This window comes from Thamnophis sirtalis, unplaced genomic scaffold (assembly GCF_051295495.1).
Source record: "Thamnophis sirtalis isolate CommonGarterSnake01/CBP01778 unplaced genomic scaffold, rThaSir2_p1.2 scaffold_3, whole genome shotgun sequence".
Lineage (NCBI taxonomy): Eukaryota > Metazoa > Chordata > Lepidosauria > Squamata > Natricidae > Thamnophis > Thamnophis sirtalis.
In genome coordinates, this window is record NW_028261383.1 from 15,959,765 (window position 1) to 15,983,669 (window position 23,905).

Below are 23,905 nucleotides of genomic sequence, written 5' to 3' on the forward strand. Positions count from 1 at the left end.
TACAATTTTAACGCTGGTGGTGTCAGGCCTGCAGGAGGATTATCTCCATCCCATCTTCTCAACATGAAAAATAAATAGTGATAAGTAACCAGCATTTGCCTCTGTTTTGGGATCAGTATTGACTTAAGAGTCATACGTTTGTGGAGACAAATATTTATATGTATATTGATCGATCAATAGATAGCAATAAGAATAGCATTTAGATTTATGTATATTCCACCCATAAAGCTTTGTAACACTCTCTGTAAAGCACTTTACAGAGTCAGCATATTGATCCCAAAAATCTGAGTCCTCATTTTAGCAACCTTGGAAGGCTGAGTCAACTTTGACTGATTAGGATCAAACTCCGGGCTACAGGCAGAGTTTGTCTGCAGAAATGCATTCTAACCATTGTGCCCCCACAGCTTAGAGATAGATAGATAGATAGATAGATAGATAGATAGATAGATAGATAGATAGATAGATAGATAGATAGATAGATAGATAGATAGATAGATAGACAGACAGACAGACAGACAGACAGACAGATAATAGATAGAGATATATATAGAAAAACAGACAGATATTTACTGTTTGTGGTGATGATAACATAAATTTTCTTTTACAGTCTATTATCTTCTGATCAGTCAAGAATGCTATGCTTCATTTTTGCCATTCAAATGGTGAATAAGAATCCCCAACTCTTGCACAATCTCACACTTGGCTACACTATCCATGACAACTACTTGGACACCCTTGTCACTTCAGATGCCTTGATGGACATGCTCTCTACTGGAGAAGCCAATATTCCCAACTACAACTGTGGAATGAAGGACAACATTTTGACGCTTGTTGATGGAGCTGAAAATGATATTTCCATCCAGATGTCAACATTAGTAGGTGCCTACAAAGTCCCACAGGTTTGTGTTTGTTTCTCTATCTGGTAAGTGAGTAGAATAGTTGTGGGTGAACTGATGTCATAGAGAACCAGATCTTTGCCACCATTTCAAATCATATCTTCTCTATGGAATTTGAGAACGTTTTTTCATGATGACCTGTTAACTCATAAAGCATTTGCATGTCTGTTATTGAGTTGCTATGGGAGAAAAGGGGGCAACACATTCCATGCATACCTTCAGCTAGAATCAGATCTCAGATTATCACAGCAGGCTTGTGAGGCATGGAATTCTACAACCTGCTGGAGCACCTTGTTGGATAATGTGATTTATGACCAAGACTGAGATCAGGGGGGGAAACAGGGGCAAAGCTATAACTTATGTGAGGTCAGGTCTGACACCGCTCAGGCATTGCTGACATGTTGTTCCTAATTAATGCCTGGATTTCTTTTGAAACTTGGCTCGAGGTTCATAAATTAATTAGGGCATCTTTTGGAAACCTGACATGGCCATTGTTGGTGCCATGGTTGGGGATTGGGATACACAGTGGGGTTGAGGCAATGATCCCAGCAGCCATATCCTCCATAACACCATCCCCATTGTTTGGGGACTTTTGTTGCACAGTTGTGAATGTGAGGATATGTGTCCCTATGTGTCCAACCATATTGTCAATGTATAACAGAAAGATGCTGCAATGATTGGAAACTCATTCTTTATACATTATTTATTCATATTGTTTTTACTTAGTTTGTTTCTTTAAATTCTTTTTGTATAAGGTTTTATTAATGTTCTGTGTTTTATATTTTTAATAATGTGTTTTCCCTAAAATAAGACAGGGTCTTATTTTTGGGGACCCCTGAAATGTGCTTGGCCTTATTTTGGGGATGTCTTATTATTTTTGAGGTGCAGGAGGTGGCAAGCGTGGTTACCTCAGGGCTGCTGCTATGTTGCAATATTTTCAGGGAGGGCTTATTTTTGGGGAGGGCTTATTTTGGTGGAGGATGTATTTAACACATGCATTCAAAAGCCCTATTGGGCTTATTATCCAGGGAGGTCTTATTTTCAGGAGGGTCTTATCATTTTTGAGTTGCAAGAGGTGGCGAGTGTGGTCACCTCATGGCTGCTGCAATATTTTCAGTGAGGGCTTATTTTCAGGGAAACAGAGTTGTGATATAGCCTAATGACTAATCCAGAATAAAGTGTCCTAATATCTTCTGTTAAACACAGGAAATCCAAGCAGTTCAGATGAATAAATACATTTATTTTAAGCTAAAGCTCTCTACAAGAATCTGACCTACTAATGGTCAAAGCAAATTGATAAGAATCAATGGAATTCACAGTGGATTGGACTTAGATCTCTTGTGGGTGTGAAGAAATTCAAGATTGATGATACATTTAACTCCCCCCCCCCCTCATGTTCAGCTTGGTCTTTTTCTACATGTTCATTTGAAACAAGTAGCATTTATTTAAAGTTTATATTTTGGATTTGATCTTGCTCCACACGTAACCCAGCAATCTTCATTGTTTTTCCAGATCAGTTATGGGTTTGTTTCAGAGGCACTGAGTGACAAAAGTCAATTCCCCTTTTTCTACCGGATGGCCCCCAAAGAAGGGGTTCACTACCCAGCAATTGTCCAAGTGCTCCTCCATTTCAGATGGACCTTGATTGGCCTCTTTGCTCCAGAAACAGATGAAGGAGAGAATATCATGAGAACTTTCAGTCCTGTGCTGGTCAGAAATGGGATTTGTGTAGTCATATCGCAACAATTCATAATGACTGGAGTTACAGCATACATCAGGAATGCCATCTCTAAGTGGAGACAAGTCAATGCCTTTGTTTACTTTATAAAATATGGTACCATCATTGACAGAATTTTCCCTGTTCACTTAGCACTTGAAGCTTTACCAGGACCCATCCAAGGGAAGGTCTGGATCATCTCAACCTGTAAGGAATTAAAACTGAAAAGACACAGGTTTTACAAATACGTCCATAGTATTTGGAGCTTTACTTTTCAGGAAAAAGACAGGCCAAAAGATTATGCCTCTGAGCCCTTCCTAATTATTCATCCCAAATATGCAGATCAGTCTTTTCACTGTTCTTTTTCAAAGCATGCCTTTTCTGTCAAAAGCCGGAGAAGATGCACCCAGAAAGCACCAGTGGAGACTGAAGACAAAGGGAAAAGTGTCCAGATGCGAAACGACCACCATGTTTACACTGTGGTTAAGACTCTGGCCCATGCCTTGAATGCTGCCTATTCCTACAGATTTAGGAGAAGGACGGAAGGCAAAGAGAGGTCGGTGGCCACAAGACTGCAGCCATGGCAGGTATGGGGTCCTAATCAGAATCCATCCAACTTAGTTCTAATGACGGTTAGAACAATTGATCAATGGAACAACTTGCTTCCAGAAGTTCCAAAAGACTGTGGAGGTTTCAAATTGTCTTGTAACTGTGTTGCTTGTCTGTCATGGAGCAACCACAACTTATGAAGGCAAGCTATTCCATTGGTTAATTGGTCCCACCCTTAGGAAACGTTTTCTTAGTCCTCGGCTGTTTTTCTCTTTGGTTAGTTTCCATCCATTGTTTCTTGTCATGCCTTTTGGTGCCAGGGACGTGCAGTCACTAGAGGCAAGGGAGGCGGGGCCTCACCAGTCTCCTCAGGGAAAGGAAAGAATTTTAAATAATTTTTTAAAAATAATTAAAGCCAGGGTAGTTGCTACCAGATTTCAAGTCACAGTGGCTTGGTGTCTGCTCTCAGTATTAACTGGGAGGAGGCCAGAGAACTCGGGGCCTCCTTTGCATAAGGAATTTTTCACCTTTTAAAAGTTAAGAAAGAGTTAAAAAGCAAAAAATTCCATATGCAAAGGAGGCACTGATTCTCCCGCCTCCTTATCGGGGAGCAGCGAATCATGCCTTATGAGCACGCTTACGTTGAGCACGCTTACGTTGGGTGGACAAGAGGAAAGTTGAGAGAGTTTCCACAGCTGGAAAAGGTATGTGGATTGGACTGAGGGAGGGGGGGATTCAAATTTATTGTAATTAAATATGTAATTTTTTATTGTGGAGTGTGTGTGTGTGTGTGTGTGTGTGTGTGTGTTTCTTTCTTCACAGCGGTCCGGTGGTGTCGTAGGAGCACCGGCAGAGCACGGAGGCGACAGGGATGTTCTCGCCGCTGTGTCCCAACAGGCCAGGCATCTCGCGTTTATGTCTGGCATAAACGCGAGACGCCTGGCCTGTTGGACACAGTGGTGGCGGGGGGAGGAATGGGCTGGGTGGGCTGGCTGGCTGGGGAGGGGGAGCCCTTTAAAGCCCAGCACCAAGCGGGGAGGACGAGGAGGAGGAGGAGAAGAGTGGTGAGTCCAGGCAGGGAGCAGGTCGGGCGGGGGGTGGGTGGGCTGGCTGCAGGCCGGGGCAGCAGGATTGTTCATCGGAGGAGGCGGGGGGACAATTTAAAGGGTTTTCCACTAGGACTCCAAGATCCCTCTCACAGTCACCACTATTGAGCAAGGTACCACCTATATTGTACCTGTGCATTTTGTTTTTCTTGCCTAAATGCAGAACTTTACTTTTTTCACCCTTGAATTTAATTTTGTTAGAAAGCACCCAATGTTCAAGTCTGTCAATATCCTTCTGTATCTTAAGCCTGACTTCTAGAGTGTTGGTGTGGTCTGCAAATTTGATGAAAGTTAGCTCATCTGATCATGTTTCCCATCTGATTTACCTGAGAGAAGATTTTCCTTGCAACTTTTTTCTTGACGAATCTATGATTTCTTGTAATCACTTTGTGGTTTTTCTGTGAATTTAATAATGCTCCTGTCAGGCCTGCAGTTTTCTTTTGGATCTTTGGCCTGCCACACTTACTAATATTCTACTATGCCTTTTTCTATTATGGGAAAATGGGAGGGGGGATTGTATGGAGTTAGATGCTATGTAGCCATAACAAAATTCTTTCTAGAAAGCCAAGGTCATCCGTTGTCTTTGCACCTCTGCACCTGACCAGAACTGGATGGCTGGAATTTCCAGCATGGCAGTGGAAGATTGGACCATGTGATGGACTTGTGGGTATGGGGGCAAGATCTTGAACTTTCAACTAGGTGGGAAAACTGGGAAGCTTTGAAATTCAGGTTTTACCAGATGTGCCAACATGGCTCTCTTAATAAATTGGAACTTTGAGCAATACTTTGCCTTGGACTTTATTTTTGGATGCTATGACAGCTCTCTTTATTAATTTGTTTGTTTCATATATTTGTACCTGTTTTAGAATGTTCTCATAATTGACACATTTATTAGTTATATTTTGTCATTATATACTTTGTCAATATACAATTTTGCTGATTTTCCTGAGCCTTTTTTGTTCACTTTTGAAAACAATGGTAACTTTTGTTGTTTCAAATTATTTTCAAGTTAGATACTGGTGGAAGAAATATTCAAATGTGAAAAGACTGTGTGGGAAGATTTCTGCTCTTAAAAGTCCTGTATTTTTCCATTCTAGTTCCATCCCTTTCTGGAGAAGAATGAATTATGCAATCTTTCCCTGCTGAAACTGTACTTGAATGAAAATGGAGATGTAGCTGCAGATCTGAACATCATTAGCTGGCTGGTTCTCCCTAAGGAGGATCCCATCAAAGAGCAACTGGGGAGTTTTGGAAGACAGAGACTTATTATCAGCCAAGATGCTCTTTCTCAGTTAAAGCTGCTCAACAAGGTGAGGAAAATATTGGTCTTTTTTTTCCCAAAAGGACCATTTCAATTTAGTGCAGCCTACTAAAGATTAGTAGACACAAAAAAATTAATGGACAGAGAGAGACAGAGAGAGAGAGAGAGAGACAGAGAGAGAGACAGAGAGAGAGAGAGAGAGAGAGAGAGAGAGAGAGAGAGAGAGAGAGAGAGAGAGAGAGAGAGAGAGAGAGAGAGAGAGAGAGAGAGAGAGAGAGAGAGAAGGTTGACCAAAAAAATCAATAAATGATGGAATTCTAGAAAGATTAAGTGATGATGGATAATGAGAAAATATATGAAAAAAATGGGGAAAATACCATAATCCCAATAAGTGCAGACTGGTAGATGGTAATCTAAGATTAGCTAATGTATATATATAAATATATTGTACTCCCAGAATGGATTGAATATTGTTAATAATTGGTGTCATTGGTAATCCCACACATAATGAGCAATTTTCATAATATTGAAAGACAATATCTAGGAAAGGATAACAAATATAGGGTGCAAAGAAATGTTATTTATGTTTAAATGAATTAATGGGGAAATGTAAAAGAAATATGAAATGAGATCAAAATTGTCCAAGTTGGAAGATAGGAATTTCACATATTATTTGTATTATTATTGTTAATGTTGTCAAAAAAAGATTTGACTCAGTCAATGTAATGTTCACAAATTATGTATGTTTATTACTGGGGGGAAAATTAAAAAACTATATGGAAAAAAAATAGTGAAGCCTCGTCATCAAGGTGGATGATTCTCCCTGAGAATTATGGGGAGAAGAAACCTCATTGTATCTTAGATGGCTTGAGATGGTACGGTACAATTGTCTAATCTTGATTTTAACTATCTGCATCAAAAAATTTGTAGCTCAGGGTTGAACAAATGCCATCTTTGTTTCTCTCTCTTGGTAGTTTTCTTCCAGACATTTGATTGCTCAGCTAGATAACATCATCAGTGCTTGAAGAGAACAAATGAATGTAGAAATAAGCAAACATCTGCTTTGAGGCTGAGCAAATTTCTTAATTTGTAAGAAAGTTTTGTTCGTATTTTCACTCAGAGATAGTTTTGAACTACTTTCAAGGGAGGTGGTGTTTTTGCAAACTCTTATGTAGTCAAAAAGTAATTTCCATGTCCTGGGCATTTGTTCCTTCATCACAATTTTATTCTTTTTTTTTTTTTAGTTTAGTTTCAAATTTTATTTCCAAACATGTAAAATACACATACACAAAACTTAGACGTACACCACAGTTACACAATACAATACGAACAGGAACTTCCTGTTCTGTCTAATAGCAATTGCCAATCGATATTGCTCACCTTATATTGTTTCCCCTTCTATTATATTTCATTGGTATTTCACCATTCTTAACCCTCTTATCTTACTCCTCTGTCTGCTATATTGGCTGATTACCTCTAGTAAGTTTAAACCACTCGGATACATATATGTGTGTTAATTCTCCTTAACTACTATTTTTGAGCTTTGTTGTCTTCCTTCATTGATCCTTCTTTCTTTCCTCCATCGACCTTTACCATTTATTCCATATCTGGTAGAATTCTGATTATTCTTTTCCCTGGATTTATTTTGTTAATTTGTCCATTTCAGCACAATCCATAACCTTTCTTATTATTTCATCTTCGCTTGGAATTAATTTGTTTTTCCATTTCTGGGCAAAGGCAATCCTTGCCCCCATAACTTTATGTAATATTAAATACTGAATTTCTTTTTTATATTTCACAGTCATTAGTCCTAATTCAAAAAAACTTCAGGTTTTCCTTCTATTTTAACACCTGTTATTACCTCTAGCCACTTTTTGATCCTTTTCCAAAAAATTTTAGCCTCCTCACAGGTCTTGCTTTTTTGTCATATTCTTGGTTATCATGTTTGTTTTACCTTTATTGATTTTTAATCCTGCCACTTCGCCATATTCTTCTAATTTTCTAATTAATTTCAGACTGGATTCTAATGGATCTTCTAGAACAAATACTAAGTCATCGGCATAAGCTTGGGCCTTATATTCTTCGTTTTTGAGTCTCAAACCTTTTATTCCCTGGTCCTCCCTAATTTCATTTAATAAAATTTCCAGGGTTAATACAAACAGCAAAGGAGAGATGGGGCAGCCCTGTCTGACTCCCTTTTTTATTTCGATCTTCTCTGTTAGTTCTCCATTCATCAGAACATTGGCTGTCTGACTGTTACAAAGTTTTTCTATCATTTTTGTAAATTTTCCTCCGAATTTCATCCTGTCTAATAGTGTTATTATAAATTTCCAAATTGTGTTGTCGAATACTTTTTGTGCATCAAGGAAAACCAGTACCATTTGTATTTTTGGATGCGCCTCATAATATTCTATTATGTCTAGGATAACTCTCGTATTAATGTGTCTGTGAGGTAAAAATTTGTTTTGGTCTGGGTGTATTCGTTCATTTAAAACCTGTTTAATTCTTCCTGCCATAATTAATTTATTTTAATAAATGTAATAGAATAACAATTTAATATACTTTTAGAATAAATGTTATTCTGGTTTTGAATATGAATAGATCATACAATTTTAAAATCATGGCTAGATGAAGAATGGAAGAATCCATGTTAATATGGCCATGAGGAGGAAGCCCCTCTTTGTCACTTAATGCTTAAGTCAATTCCTTCCCTCCAGACTTTATTAAATAGAAAAATCCTTTATTGCAATGTAATGTGCCACAAGCAAAAGGAGGAACTAATTAAAGAATCAACCAGTAGTTGTATTTCTTAAAACTGTTTTGAATTAGTTCAAGATGTTTTATTTATGTGAAGTTGAGACATTACTTAACTAATGTTCACACTGAACTCCATTTTCCATGGATGTTAGTCCTAAGATGTTTTCATCAGCACTCCTTATTTTTCCGTTTAGTCTCTGCCTGAGTCCAAATGTGTGGAAAAATGTCATCCTGGATTTGTGAAGCGAGCACGAGAAGGAGAGCCAGTTTGCTGCTATGACTGTGTTCCTTGTCCAGAGGGGACCATCTCCACTCAGGAAGGTGGGTGAAACTGGATTCATCCAGAGCATTTGGATCAATGTGTCAGATCTGCCACAACTTAAACTATATTTAAGTTTAAGTATATAAAGTATATTGCAGTAATGCAAAGCCAGAACTGAGCATTGCATGCCAAAATCCCTAAATTCTACATTTCCCTTCCTTATCTATCTCACCTTCTCTACCCCAGCATAACCAATCAAGTTCAGGCAAGATATTTTCATAAAGATTGGTCCAAGCATAGGCTGGTATGCAGCTCCTTCCTTCTTCCAGCTGCGCCAAGGTGGCGCAGTGGTTAAATGCAGCACTGCAGGCTACTGCTAGATCAGCAGTTCAGCGGTTCAAATCTCACCGGCTCAGGGTTGACTCAGCCTTCCATCCTTCCGAGGTGGGTAAAATGAGGACCCAGATTGTTGGGGGCAATATGCTGACTCTCTGTAAACCGCTTAGAGAGGCCTGAAAGGCCTATGAAGCGGTATATAAGTCTACTGCTATATTGCTATATTGCTATGACCTTGAAGCAGCATCTCGAGTAAATACAACATATACTTTCATTTTCCCCAAGCCTTCCCCCCTATATCATAAACAAACAGCTAAGAGAATGATTAATGGAGACCTGACAGAGTCCATTGAAATAAAGAAAGGGACGAGACAAGGTTGCCCACTATCACCTTTTCTTTTTGTCTTAACATTAGAAGTCTTAAATAGAAACATCAGAGAAGAAAAAGAAATTAAAGGAATGAGAATCAAAAAGGAAGAATATAAGCTGCAAGCATTTGCAAATGATTTGTTTTTCATCCTAGAGGATCCATTAGAAACAAAACCTAGGCTGATAGAAAAAATAGAGGAATATGGAAAAGTAGCAGGACTGAAAATAAATAAAGCTAAAACGAAGATCTTGACAAAGAATATACCAACCTGACAAAAGGAAGAACTGGTGGGAACTTTGGAGATGCAAGTTACGAATAAGGTCAAATACTTAGGGATATACTTAACCGCAAGATGTAGTGCTCTTAAAGAGAACAATTATTATAAGCTTAAACACAGATTGCGATGGACCTGAAGAAATGGGAAAATTTACAACTATCGATGATAGGGAGAATATCTACAATTAAAATGAACATCTTACCTAGAATCTTATATCTATTCCAGACAATTCCAATTAGAGTAGGGAAGGAATACTTTGATGACTTAAATAAAATAGTGTTGAAGTACATACGGCAGGGGAAAAAAGCAAGAATAAAACTTAAACTGTTACAAGATGCAAGAACAAGAGGCGGACTGGGCCTTCCCAATTGGGAATTATAAGGGAGGCTTTGCTACTAAATTGGGAGAAGATTAAAAGACAATCCTATCTAAAAATTCCAGTCTGGCTATCAACCATTGAAGCTTTTTCATATTCAATAATATACAAAAAGGAACAAACAGTTAAATATGGTGAAATATTGAATGCAGAAGGTGAACTTAAATCTATGCAAGAGTTGGAACAGGAAGGAAAAAGATGAACTGGTTTTCTTATGTGCAAATATAATCTAGATGTCAGCATTCCAAGTATCATGTAGAATTAAATCAGAGTCCAAGGCAAAACAGTCCTTAAAGTTCCAATTTACTAAAGCAGACATCTTAGCACATCTGTGTTAATCCCAATTCTGGAAGTGACATCAGAATTCCACCCAGTTAAAAGTTCATGATCTTGTCCCCACACCCATAATCCATCACATGGTCCAATCTTCTTCTTCCACACTGGCATCTCCACCCAGCTGCTTCCGGTCAGGTGTAAAAATGTGAAGACAAAAGCTTGGCTTCTAGTAAAGAATGAAAACAACACATTCCACAATCCTACTCTTGTCTACTCCACCCTCCCATCAATTATACTAGTGAAACAGCATAATGAAATAAGAGAAAGTGTGGCAGGCCAAAATTCTAAAATGAACATAACTGCAGGCCTGACACTAGATATGGGAAAGATCGTAAAGAGGAAGGTTTTATGATAAAATGATTCAGCTAGATAAATTTTGACCGGTACTGATGAAAAAGTAATTTAAAAACTTTATGGACACTTATTAGAGGTTAAGCTTGACTATTTTGTTGTTGTTCTTTATTATCAGTATGCTCAATTTCTTTCATAATGGAAAAAATAAGGCAAAGATCTAAGAGCAAACCGCATTTCCTCCTAGCATTGATTTTAGTTTGGTAATGAAACATGCTCCATATTCAAATAGTCCAAAATGTAATGTTGAATTTCTCTATATTGATCCGTTATTATGCGAGTTGTACGGGCTATTAGTTTCCAAGTATAATTCAATTCAATTTAAAGGGTTAAATACCCTACATGGCACAGAACCAAGTTATCTGTGGAACTTCCTGTACCTGAGGATGTTTTTCCCACCAAGTATAATAGGCACTTTCCAGGTCCATTCATAGATATTTGTTACCTTGTCAGTCCTTGCAAGCCTGTTGTCATGGTTCCAAATAGCATTCAAAATTAAATCAAAGTCGAGGCAAAGGATTCCTCAAAGTTCCAATTTATTAAGAGAGCTATGTTGGCACATCTGGGAAAACCTGAAACTAAAGGCTTCCCAGTTTTCCCACCTAGTTGAAAGTTCAAGATCTTGCCCCCTCACCCATAAGTCCATCACATAGTCCAATCTTCCAATGCCATGCTGGCAGCTTCCACCCATCCAGTTCCAGTCAGGTGCAGAGGTGCAGAGACAAAGGATGGCCTTGGCTTTCTAGAAAGAATTTTGTTATGGCTACACACCACACAACTCTGTACAATCCCACCTCCCATTTTCTCACAATAGAAAATGCATAGTAGAATAATAGAAAGTGTGGCAGGCCTGAACTCCAAAAAAGAAAAGATGGCTTGCAGGCCTGACACCTCCCTTTTCTGTTATAGTTCCTCTGCAATGGAAAACCCCTTCCCCTTGAATTTGACCCCCCCCCCATTCTTCGAACTTTCTTGTGAACTGGTTCTTTTCCGAGGCATTGGGATGAGGTGAGGTCATTGGAGGATGAGAATGTAGTGTATTGACTCACTGAAGGGTAGTTGTGGCGCCAGCCATTTAAGTTTCATTTTCCTCTTGTTGCTTTCATTGTTGTATATATCAGGGGAAGGGAGGTTTTCTACTGTGTCAGGCTGGTTGGTTTAAGATAGGCAACCAGACAAATGGGATATATTTTTACCACTTGCTATGGCTGTCCTGTCTGTCGGTATCATGTTATCCAAAAAAGCTCTTGAAATGTAAAAAGAAGTATAAATAGAAATATTCCTTTCTTTTTATCAGATACTGAAAAATGCACCAAGTGCCCAGATGATCAATATCCAACTAAGAACCGAGTCCAATGTGTTCCCAAAAGAAGAATCTTTCTGTCTTATGAGGAACATCTGGGCATCATCCTGGTCTCCTTTGGCATATTCTTTTTCCTAACTACAGGATTTGTTTTAATCATATTCCTTAAACATCAGGAAAGCCCCATCGTCAAAGCCAACAACAGGGACCTCTCCTACATCCTCCTGGTCTCTCTCTTGCTTTGCTTCTCCTCCTCTTTTCTCTTCATTGGACGACCAAGGAAAGCCACCTGTCTTCTCCGACAAACAATGTTCAGCATTGTCTTCTCAGTAGCTGTGTCTTCTGTGTTGGCCAAAACAATCACAGTGGTGCTGGCCTTCCTGGCCACAAAACCAGGCAACAGGGTGAGAAGATGGTTGGGGAAGAGCTTGACCAACTCCATCATCCTTTCTTGTTCTGGTATCCAAATTTTCATTTGTGCCATGTGGCTGGGAGTTTCTCCCCCATTCCCTGACTCTGACCTGCACTCCCAGCCTGGGGAGATCATCCTTCAATGTAATGAAGGCTCTGTTGCCATGTTCTACATCACCCTCAGCTACATGGGTTTCCTAGCTGCCATTTGCTTCATGGTGGCTTTTCTGGCCAGGAACCTGCCTGGGGCCTTCAATGAAGCCAAGCTGATCACCTTCAGCATGCTAGTCTTCTGCAGTGTCTGGGTCTCTTTCCTGCCCACCTACCTAAGCACCAAAGGAAAGTCTATGGTGGCTGTGCAGGTCTTCTCCATCTTTGTCTCTGGTGCTGGTTTGCTGGTCTGCATCTTCTTCCCCAAGTGCTACATTATCATCCTGAGACCAGATCTAAACACTAAGGAACATCTAAAGATAAAAATAGGGAACTGATAGCGAAATTGCTGTTAAAAGTAATTAATTATGGGTTGCAATTATTATTGGTTTGTATGCTTCCTTTCCATTTATTTGACAATTTATGTTATTTAAAACCAAAGGAATTAAAATATGAAAAGTGTAAGAGTAATCCAACAAAAATCCAACAAAACTATCAAACAATAAAACAAATGAATTAATAATTAATTTTTGTGTTTTTAAAAACTGTTGGAGAAGTCTGGGGGCTCACAGGGTTATAACGCTGGCTTCGAAATCCACAAGCCATTTTCAAAATCTGAGTGCTGCTGTGTAAGGAGGTGAACTCCCAAACTGAGAAACTTCAGAAATCTAAAGGATCTCATTGTTTTATATCAATATGGAAAGACAATACAGGAGCTGTCAAGAAAAAAAACACACAAACATTTATATCCTCTCCCTGTCTTCCTTTTTATTAAATTATGCAGTCCACAGGACATCACTTTCTTGTCTCTTAGTCACCTATCCTCCAAGAATTATATTGCTAAACAGATGGAAAAATAGAATTTCACTTCAGGCCTAGCAATTTTAAAATCAGCTCCAATTTAGGAATAAGACATAGAGATCTAATAGAAAAGAAAATCCCAAACATTCTTAACATTAGGCAGGGATCAAGGATTGCTTCCTTACTGTTGGACATCCATTTGTCTGGACTGGCATAGGGCAGTGGTAGGATTCATTTGGTTTGCACTGATTCAGGAGAACCATTTGTTAACACTTTGTGGAGTTCTGCAAACCATCTGAACAGTCAACAGACATCTGCCTGTCTGCCCGCCTGCCTGCCTAATTATTCCAGTAGTTCACACACATCTCAGACATTCCTGCCCATTTGTAATTAGCCAAAGGAAAAGGAAAAGAAGAAATAACCAAGTAGCCATTTCCTCAGACCCTTTAAAACTCAGGGGGAGGGCAATAAAGTGAAAGAGACCATAGAAGCTATCAAGGTCACCACTGCAGGTACTGGAGAAAGAGGTGGACTGTTCTTATAACAAAAGAATGTTTCACAATTGGACAATGTGACCATCTAGGGGTGAAGAGGAGAAAGTATTGTTTAACTGAAAAAGCATTTGTGCAGGAAACCAGAACTGGTTTTGTGCAGGAAACCAGAACTGGGACAGCAATGGTCATAAGTATGAACCAGTTGCCAAGCATCTGCATTTTGATCACGGGTTGCTGCAAAGGAAGGAACTGTGAAAAATGGTCATAAGTCTCTTTTTTCCATGTCATTGAATGGGGATTCTGTGACTCAATGGCTAAGATACTGATCTTGTTGATCAGAAGGGTCAGGTTAGGATATTGCAAATCTAGGGTAAGGATACTGTAAAATCTCCATTCCCTCCCCATTCCTTGGGGCAGGATATTGCAAAATCTGCATTCCCTCCCTACTCCAGGGGAAGGATACTGTAAAACCTCCATTCCCTCCCAGGCAAAAGATATTGCAAAATCTCCATTCCCAGAGTGGGGCAGCCAGAGGTGATATTTGCTGGTTCTCCAAACTACTCAAAATTTCCACTACCAGTTCTCCAGAACCTGCCAAATTTCACCCCTCGCCCTGCAGTATTCTCACCTTCCTTGAAATGTAATAAGGAGGGAGGGCCATGTGGGTTGTTTCAGTTTTCCGTTTTCAGGACGGCCATTACAATAAACATCTTCACACATCTGGATTGGCTAAATCTACATTCGGACTGGAGGGAGGGGATTCTAAAGCCCTATTTCTAACTGTATAGTTGTGGGGGGGGGATTTAGAGTCTGTTTTGCCTGTCCTGCTGTCACTTCTTCTCAATAAAAGGTTCCTTTTGAAATACCACATTTTAAGAGTCTATACTTTCTTGGGAAAGGACGAGAGGCAGGTCCTTACAGGGAGTATCAAACACAAAGCATGGAGGGCCACCTTATCCAGTTGTCTCAGTTAATTAGGAAATGCATAGAGGAGAAGATGTCATCCAGAATATCAGAACTTTTTTATCTGGGGTTGAATTCTTAACATTTATTTCCTAACATGTCCCAATAGGAAGTACCACAACTACTGCACAATTGGGACCTCAGGGCTATACCTCTGATTTTGTAGTAACATGCAGTTCCCCAGCTGCCCCTCTGCACATGGAGTCCTAGAAGAAGTTCAAGGTCCCCGGAGAAGTTGCTTCTCTCTCTGTAATTATCACCATCCTGTACTTGGAGACCTTGTCTGATGCTTCTCCAGTGGCTGCCTTTGATGTAAACCCAGACTGAAGCAACATGGAAGTAGCCTTGCACCAGAAAAGGATAAATACTTCTAGTTATGTTGGGTGTTTTCACAAGATTTAGGACAGGCAGAGGATGTGCACTCGAATGTACCCTGCTCCCCTTTTCTTGTGAAGCTCAGTTTGTCTCTGTCTAAACCAGGAAAGCCACCAGCATTTCCATCTTGTGAGAATGCTTTGAATTCTTCTAACTTCTTGAGGTTTAGAAATAGAGAAGTGGCTGTTTCAGGCCAAGGAGAAATGGACCTCCTGCTTCTGCTTCCTGTGCTGCTGCTAGTTCTCACCCACAGAAACTTTGGAGGGCTCAGAAAGAAATGTCCCCTGACTTTGAAGAAGCGGGACAAAGGAAACCCTTGGAACTATTACGGGCCAGGAGACCACATCATTAGTGTGATCGAAACGGTAGCAAAACCTTCTCCTGAGTTATTACTGTTCAATGGGGCTCATTACATTTCATCTCCTCCGTAAGTCATTCACTGTAATGGACTTGCTTCTCCTCTGTTTGCATTTCTAACACTCTTCCTCCCATCTTTTTATTTCACTTACGCCTAAATTGTAAGGTTATGTATCAGATCCTGGGTCATTTTAATTTGTATTACTCTTCTCTTTTACTGTATCTTGTATGGGATTCAAAAGCAGGGATGGGGCCGAAGAAAATTGAAAAGAACCTAAGAAATGGAGAGAGAACAACCAGAGGATCCTCTCCTCTTCCACTCCTTGAATAATGTTTTTTTTAAATTTCATGTATTTATTGAAAGAGGAGTAGCTGCCACTGCCATCCCATATTAAATGCCTGCTCCTTATAGGAATAAGGATGACTTGATTTTTGAATTGCTTTGATGATTCACTTATTCATCAATATTATTATTGTGTCTCTACTTTAATGCTTGAATGAGGTTGAATCCTGCTGTCAGAACTGCTACCTCAGCCGAGGTGGCGCAGTGGTTAAATGCAGCACTGCAGGCTATTTCAGCTGACTGCAGTTCTGCAGTTCAGCGGTTCAAATCTCACCAGCTCAGGGTTGACTCAGCCTTCCATCCTTCCGAGGTGGGTACAATGAGGACCCGGATTGTTGTTGGGGGCAATATGCTGACTCTGTAAACCGCTTAGAGAGGGCTGAAAGCCCTATGAAGCGGTATATAAGTCTAACTGCTATAACTGCTATAGGTCTGAATTCTGCTATCACTTGGTACCACTTGAACTCTGGGAGGGAAGAAACTGGATGGGAGGGGGGAAGGCTTCATTGTTCACATTGCTTCAAGGTGAGACAGCTGGGAATGGAATGCATTTGCATATCAGTCCCTTCAAGAAGGGACCATTCAAAAAACATTTTTTTAAAAATTGATTGGGCAATGGGGTCCAGCAATGGGAGAAACTTAAAGTGGAGGAAAGTTACCCTTGGAGATTTTGGCATGCAAATTTCAGTTCTGGCTTTGCTTTACTGCAGTTGACATTCCTTTTGCAAGAAATGAAACCAAGAATTGTTTTTAACTTAGGAGTTCTAGCTGAGCACCTACTTATTAGGCAGATGAAAATGAGTACTACAAGAAATAAGGGCTTACTTGTCATTCTTTACCCTTAATCCCCATCCCATCTTCTCAAAACTGGAAAAAAAAATTGGTGACTATCATTTGACTATGATCCGACTATGACTTTGCATCAATATTGGTTTAAGACTCAATAGACTGGTGGAGATTAATAGGAATAAATAACAATATTATGTTCTTTCTGTTTTTGGTGGTTATAACATGAAAACATTTGTACAGTACTAGACACATTGATCTGGCAAACATGTTACGCTTCGTTTTCCCAATGCAATTGGTCAACAAGAATACCTGGCTTCTGCATAATCTCACACTTGGCTACAATGTCCATGACAACTATTTGAGCACCCTTCGTACTTCTGATGCCTTGCTGGATATACTCTCTACTGGAGAAGTCAATGTTCCCAACTACAGCTGTGGAAGGAAGGACAATCTTCTAGTTATTATTGATGGGGCTCTCAGGGAAATTTCCATACAGATATCAACATTAATAGGCACCTACAAAGTCCCACAGGTTTGTGTTTCTGTATCTCTAACTAGTAAAGTGAGAGGAGGGTAGGGGTGGGTGTGGGTGAGCAATAGACCGATGATCTCTGGAGAGCCAGGGATGGAGGCCATGTGTCCATCCTGGTTCTCCTTGACCTCTCAGCGGCTTTCGATACCATCGACCATGGTATCCTTCTGCGACGACTGCGGGAGGTGGGAGTGGGAGGCACTGTTTTACAGTGGTTCTCCTCCTACCTCTTGGACAGGTCGCAGTCGGTGTTGGTCGGGGGGCAGAGATCGTCCCTGAGGCCCCTAACTTATGGGGTGCCGCAGGGCTCGGTCTTATCCCCCCTACTATTTAACGTATACATGAAACCGCTGGGCGAGATCATTCGGAGGCACGGGATAAAATACCATCAATACGCGGACGGCACACAGTTGTATCTGTCCGCCCCGTGCCAACTCAATGAAGCGGCGGACGTGATGAACCGGGGTCTTGAGGCCATTAAGAACTGGATGAGAGCTAACAAACTGGTACTCAACCCAGACAAGACCGAGTGGCTGTTGTGTTTTCCTCCCAATAATTTGGCCAATGTTCCATCACTCAGGCTGGGGGGTCAAATTTTACACCCCTCAGACAGTGTTCGCAACTTGGAAGTCCTCCTGGACCCACAGCTGACTTTTGACCATCATTTGTCAGCTGTGACCAGGGGGGCATTTGCCCAGGTTTGCCTGGTGCGCCAGTTGCAGCCCTACCTGAATCGGGAGGCCCTCACAACAGTCACTCGAGCCCTTGTGATCTCTAGGCTGGAATACTGCAATGTGCTCTACATGGGGCTGCCCTTGAAGAGCATCCGGCGACTTCAGCTAGTCCAGAATGCGGCCGCGCAAGTGATTGTGGGTGCACCGTGGTTCGCCCACATAACACCTATCCTCCGCGAGCTGCGCTGGCTACCTGTTGATCTCCGGGTGCGCTTCAAGGTGCTACTTACCATCCATAAAGCCCTCCATGGTAGTGGATCTGAGTACTTGAGAGACCGCCTTCTGCCGATTACCTCCCTTCGACCCATCAGATCACACAGATTAGGCCTCCTCCGAATTCCATCCGCCAGTCAGTGCCGACTGGCGACTACGCGGAGGAGAGCCTTCTCAGTAGCAGCTCCGACCCTTTGGAACGAACTCCCCGTGGAGATTCGTACCCTCACCACCGTCCAGACCTTCCACATAGCCCTTAAGATCTGGCTATCCCGTCAGGCCTGGGGATAAGATCCTAATCCGCCCCACCCGAATGTTGAATGAATGTTGTGTTTTACTGTTTTACTTTATTTTATTCACATATTTTATGTTTTGTCTTGCACTCCTTCCCACGAATTGTAAGCCGCCCTGAGTCCCCTCAGGGAAAAGGGCAGCCTATAAATGACAAATAAAACTAAAAACTAAAATCTAACCATGCCTGCTCTATTGAATTCAAGAACTGCTTCTTACCAGGGCCATCATCATGGCTATTTATCTATATTTATTTATTAAGTTTCTACTGCATGCTGCTCTGTATGATTACTCTGGCCAGGGATTGGGATCCAGAGTGGGGAGGTGGCAAAGATCACAGCTGCCCTATCCTGCCATGGGACCCTATCCATTGCTTTGGAGGCTTCTGCTTCTCACTTCTTATGGTGAAGAGAGTCTCTGTGTCCAATGAAAGATCTTCTGTACAAAAGATCTAGCAGTGATGGAAGCTAATATTTTGTACATGACCTGAGGCAATGATGAACAAATTCCAGATTCATAAAAATAATAATTCCAATGTATTATCTTACCTACTCTTGATAGAACATATACAATATGTCTTATGGTGTCATTATTACTGTTAGCAGTAATTGACAATTTTACTTAAAATGTTACATTTTTAACACATTAGTTAACACATTAAGTACTTTTACCCTAATCTGTTCATGATCATAAAAGCTTCAAAGAGAGTCCATAGTTAGAATTTCCTATTGAGCCATGGTGGCACAGTGATTAGAGTGCAGTACTGCAGGCTAGTACTGCTGACTGCTGGCTGCCAGAAATTTGCCAGTTCAAATCTCACCAGGGTCAAGATTGACTCATCCTTCCATCTTTTCAAAGTCGGTAAAATGAGAATTCAAATTGTTGGGGAAAATATCCTACTCTGTAAACTGCTTAGAGAGGGCTGTAAAACAGTGTGAAATTGTATACAAGTCCAAGTGCTATTGCTATCTTCTGTGAATAGAGAACAAAGTAAAATATTGTTCCAAAAAAAATCCACTCAATCAAAACAGAGAAAGATATAGTTGTCCTCAGTAAGCTGGCCCATTGAAATGAATAAGTCATTACAAATGGACCTTCCAAATTTCCAAGTATTGAAAAACAGAAATATTTAAACATCTTAGCATTGTATTTACTGGAACAAAATTTAACATAATGGTTAAATATGGAAGGCTTAACTTAGTCCATCACAGTGAATAGGCCTGTATTTGATTCATTCTTTTTCTTAATCTGTGTCTTTTATTTCATTTTATATACAATCTTATTATGTTGTTCTATTTTATATTCTGTATCTTGATATGGGCTAAGGACTAATCAACAGTAAATAATATATTGTCACGAGAATTAAGTTGGATTCATTAAAAGGTAATATTCTGGATTTCGTCTGACCCTAAATATAATACAGCATTCTTCATTGCTCTTTCAGATCACTTGTAGATTTGTTTCAGAGGATCTGAGTGATAAAAGTCATTTTCCCTTCTTCTATCGAATGGCCCCCAAAAGTGAAGTCCAGTACCCAGCAATTGTTCAATTGCTTCTCCATTTCAGATGGACTTTGATTGGTCTTTTTGCTTCAGATACAGAGAGGGGAGAGAATTTCATGAAGACTTTTACTCCTGTGCTTGTTAAGAATGGAATTTGTGTTGTTGTAGCACAACGATTCTCAGTGATTATACACATAGCATCCTTGAAGGATGCCCTCTCTAAGTGGAGAGAAGTCAATGTCTTTGTTTTCTTTACAGACTATAATACCATGATTGATGGAATTTCTGCTGTCCATTTCACACTTGGAGATTTGCCAGGACCCATTGAAGGGAAAGTCTGGATCATCACGCTCTTTGGAGAATTACCAGTGAAAAGTCACAGAGTTTACCAATATGTCCATAGTATTTGGAACTTTAGAATCCAGGAAAGAGGACATGAGAAGACTTACCAATCAGTTATCATGATGGAACCTCTACATAAGTGTTTTCGCTGTTCTTTTTCAAAGCATGTCTTTTCTGTCAAAGGCCGAAAAAGATGCACTCAGAAAGCACCACTGGAGACTAAAGTTGAAAGGAACAGCTACAAATTCCAAGTTGATCCCCGTGCTTACACTGTGGTTAGAACTCTGGCTTATGCCCTGAATGCAGTATATTCCTCCATATCCAGGAGGAGAAGGAAGGAGAGTGAAGAGGCTTTGGAGGCTCCAAGGCTTCAGCCATGGCAGGTAAGGAGTTCCAACTAGAATCCATCCAACTTAATCCAAAGAAAAAGAAGGGGAACCATATCAATCTGCTTGTACTAAAAGAGTCCAAGAGGTTTGACCAATCTGATCTCAACTATGAGAGATATTGATGTACCCTCCCTTTTCCAAATGTGACTTTGTGTTAGTTTGAAATGTGCTCCCAGATTCTTTCTGATTTTCCTGTACACAAACATGGCTCTTCTTGTTTTAACTCAAGGCTAAGAGCAGCTCCTTTAATCATTGCCTTGGCTTCATTGCCTTTCCGTAAATCTGATCCAGTCATTATACAAAGTCTCTTCCAAGGGTGCTGCCTGCAAGGGTATGTGGTGCTTAATTTGGGGTCTCTCCAAACTAGAACAGTCATTTCCTGAAATTCCTATGGATATATTTGCTTTTTTTCTAATATTATCACCCAGCTGACTCATATTCAGTTTGCAGGAAATCTTAAATACTTTTCTGGAAGTTTGGTATCTTTTAAAAGACACCAAAATAGCTTTATCTACAAGATGATATTAAACATCACAGTAGAGAAAGAAATTCAAAAAGGATCTGAACTTTCCAGTCTTTAAAAAGCTGGTGGGAGATTTGTACTTTCACACTTGCAAGATTCTTTTAATGTAGCATTACAATAAAGTAGAACCCTGACTGCTCTTTAGAAGGCCAGATCCTGAAGATGAAACTCAAATACTTTGGCCACATAATGAGAAGGAAGGACTCACTGGAGAAGAGCCTCATGCTGGAAAAGATTGAGAGCAAAAGAAGAAGGAGACAACAGAGAATGAGGTGGCTGGATGGAGTCATCAAAGCAGTGGGTGTGAGCTGAATTGACTCCAGAGGATGATAGAGGACAGGAAGGCCTGGAGGAACATTGTCCATGGGGTTGCGATGGTTCAGACACAACTTTGCAACTAACAACAACAAGAATAATTAGATTGTCTGGTAGCATTCCGCATCACGTCTACATGGCAAAATATTAGCACAGCAACTTTTGACAAATTTTTAAGGAATGAATAATCTGTTTGTTGGTTTGTTTGAGATTGTTCCTAGCAAATGGTTTGATAAGAGGGGGCACAGTTGCATAACATGAGAGAAAGAAATTCAAAAAGGATCTACACTTTTCAGGCTTTAAAAAGCACTGGTGGGAGATTTGTTTTTTCGGACTTGCAAGATTGTTTTAATATAGTATTGCAATAAAGAAGAATTATAGTAGTGGCCAAAATTGTGCAAACCCTTTGAGAAGGGATTTATGAAGGATTTGCTATTAGAATAGCAGTTATAAATAAGAAAAGTGAAACCTGTACAAAAAACAAGATATACAAAAATTATCCCCGTAGAAAAAATGGGATATACAAAAATTATTACGATGTCAGTTAATTCTTAGTTGGGTAAACTTTAGCCTGAATTACGGCCTTACAATGTCTTCCCATGGAGTGAACCAAGTCTTTTACTTCTTCAGCTGTTATAATATGAAACCAAGAGTTAATTATTGCTTCTATTAATTGGGTTTGTTCCTGGCTATATTTGGCTATAACCGTTCATAAAATAAAGATAATTAAACTTTGTTGCATTGCATTCTTCATTAAATAAATCTTTTCATTGATATATAATTGATACTACTCCAAAAAAGGTTGTCTTATTACCCATCAAACCTCACAAATACACTTTTGGCCACTACTGTAGCTCACCTGGTAATATTCCCCATGTGGTCTGCATGGCAGAATATTAGCCTAGCAACTTGTTGACAAATTTTGAAAGAATGAATAATCTTTTTTTGTTTATTTGGGTATCTTTGACCTGTTCTTGAATGCTCCCTATAACTGACAAATTGTGTCAATTATTTATATTGTCAATATATGATTGAACAAAATTGTCGAATCTTTGTTGCTTTGCTTTCTGGTTATCACGCTGTTACTTTCAAGGAGTTTTAGAAGTTTCTTAAGAAGAGTTTATTTATTCAATTTATTTGTGACCAGCTCTAGAATGTTTAATATAACTGACAGGTTATATTTATCAATATACTGTTTATTTAGTCAATATAAGATGGACAATTTTTTGAATCTTTCCCTCTTTAAAATAGTGGCAACATTAGTTCCCTCAACAAGAATATTTCAAAGTTAGACAACTGTATTAGATAGATTCAAATGTGAAAAGACCATATAGGATAATAAATTAAAATACCATTTGAAATTTCTGGATTTTTCCATTCTAGTTTCATCCCTTTTTGCAGAAGAATACATTTTGCAATCTTTCTGAGATGAAAATGTACTTGGACCAAAATGGAGATCTGGTAGCAGATGTGAACATCTGGAGCTTGGTGGTTCTCCCAAAGAATAATTACATCATAAAGTACCCAGGGAGTTTTGAAAGACAGAAACTTTTTATCAACCAAGGTTTTCTTTCACAGCTAAAATGGTTAAATAAGGTGAGCAAAATATTGGGGTCTTTTCTATGTTTTCCAAAGCCTTAGGATTCATTTCAAGTGGGCAAAGCCTAATCACCAAGAAGGATGATTTGAATGTAGGGAGAACACTTTTTTCTTACCATGCTTGGGACACTTGGGAGGATTTTAGTCCAAGGTGTCTTTCAGATGTTATAATGTGGAACAATGCTTTAAGCTGATTCAGCTGTGACTAAAATGAAATTTTGGGGTGATTATTCTTGAATATAATGATGTCAAGAATTCAATATCTTTATTAGAATAGAGCAATCATCATCAAAGTTTAAAATCATGGATATATGAATAATGGAGAAATTCATGTTAATATAGCCATGAGGAAGAATCCACTGGTTGTCACTTAATGCTTAAATGTTTTTCTCTGAGAGCATATGCACCAAAGACAAATTCCTTGTGTGTCCAATCACACTTGGACAATAAAGAATTCCATTCCATTCCATTCCACCCAATCCCATCCCATTCTATCCTATCCTTCTACAATGTATTAAGTAGAAACTCTTGTATTGCAATGAGATATTCCAGAAGCAAAAGGGAGGAAATATATGAAAAATCTGTTGGCAGTTGTATCTCCTGCAATTTTATTTATTTGTTTTTATTTATTAATTTTTCAAACATGTACAAGATAGCAGGTATAAATATGAAGTTGGACATGAACAAAGGAAATGAATGCAAATAAATGGGGACAGTAGGACAGGGATGGTAGGCACACTGGTGTTATTTTCCACACACCCCTTTATGGACCTCTTAGGAATGGGGTGAGGTCCATGGTAGACAATTTAAGGTTGAAGCGGTGAGGGTTTGAGGATGTAACAATTGAGTCATGTAGAACATTCAAGGCATTGACCACTCTTTTGC

General features: G+C 39.6%; 1 protein-coding gene across 1 annotated transcript in view; it reads left to right on the forward strand.

Annotated features, from left to right (window-relative positions):
- Positions 1–761: 761 nt before the first annotated feature.
- The window catches only part of LOC148047278 (vomeronasal type-2 receptor 26-like), a 44,212-nt gene continuing 21,068 nt past the window's right edge, over positions 762–23,905 (forward strand). The window contains exons 1-4 of the mRNA XM_087708028.1: positions 762–875; positions 5,366–5,578; positions 19,795–19,870; positions 20,111–20,577. Coding sequence (XP_087564154.1) covers positions 762–875; positions 5,366–5,578; positions 19,795–19,870; positions 20,111–20,577 — 870 coding nt within the window. The remainder of the gene's footprint in view (positions 876–5,365; positions 5,579–19,794; positions 19,871–20,110; positions 20,578–23,905) is intronic.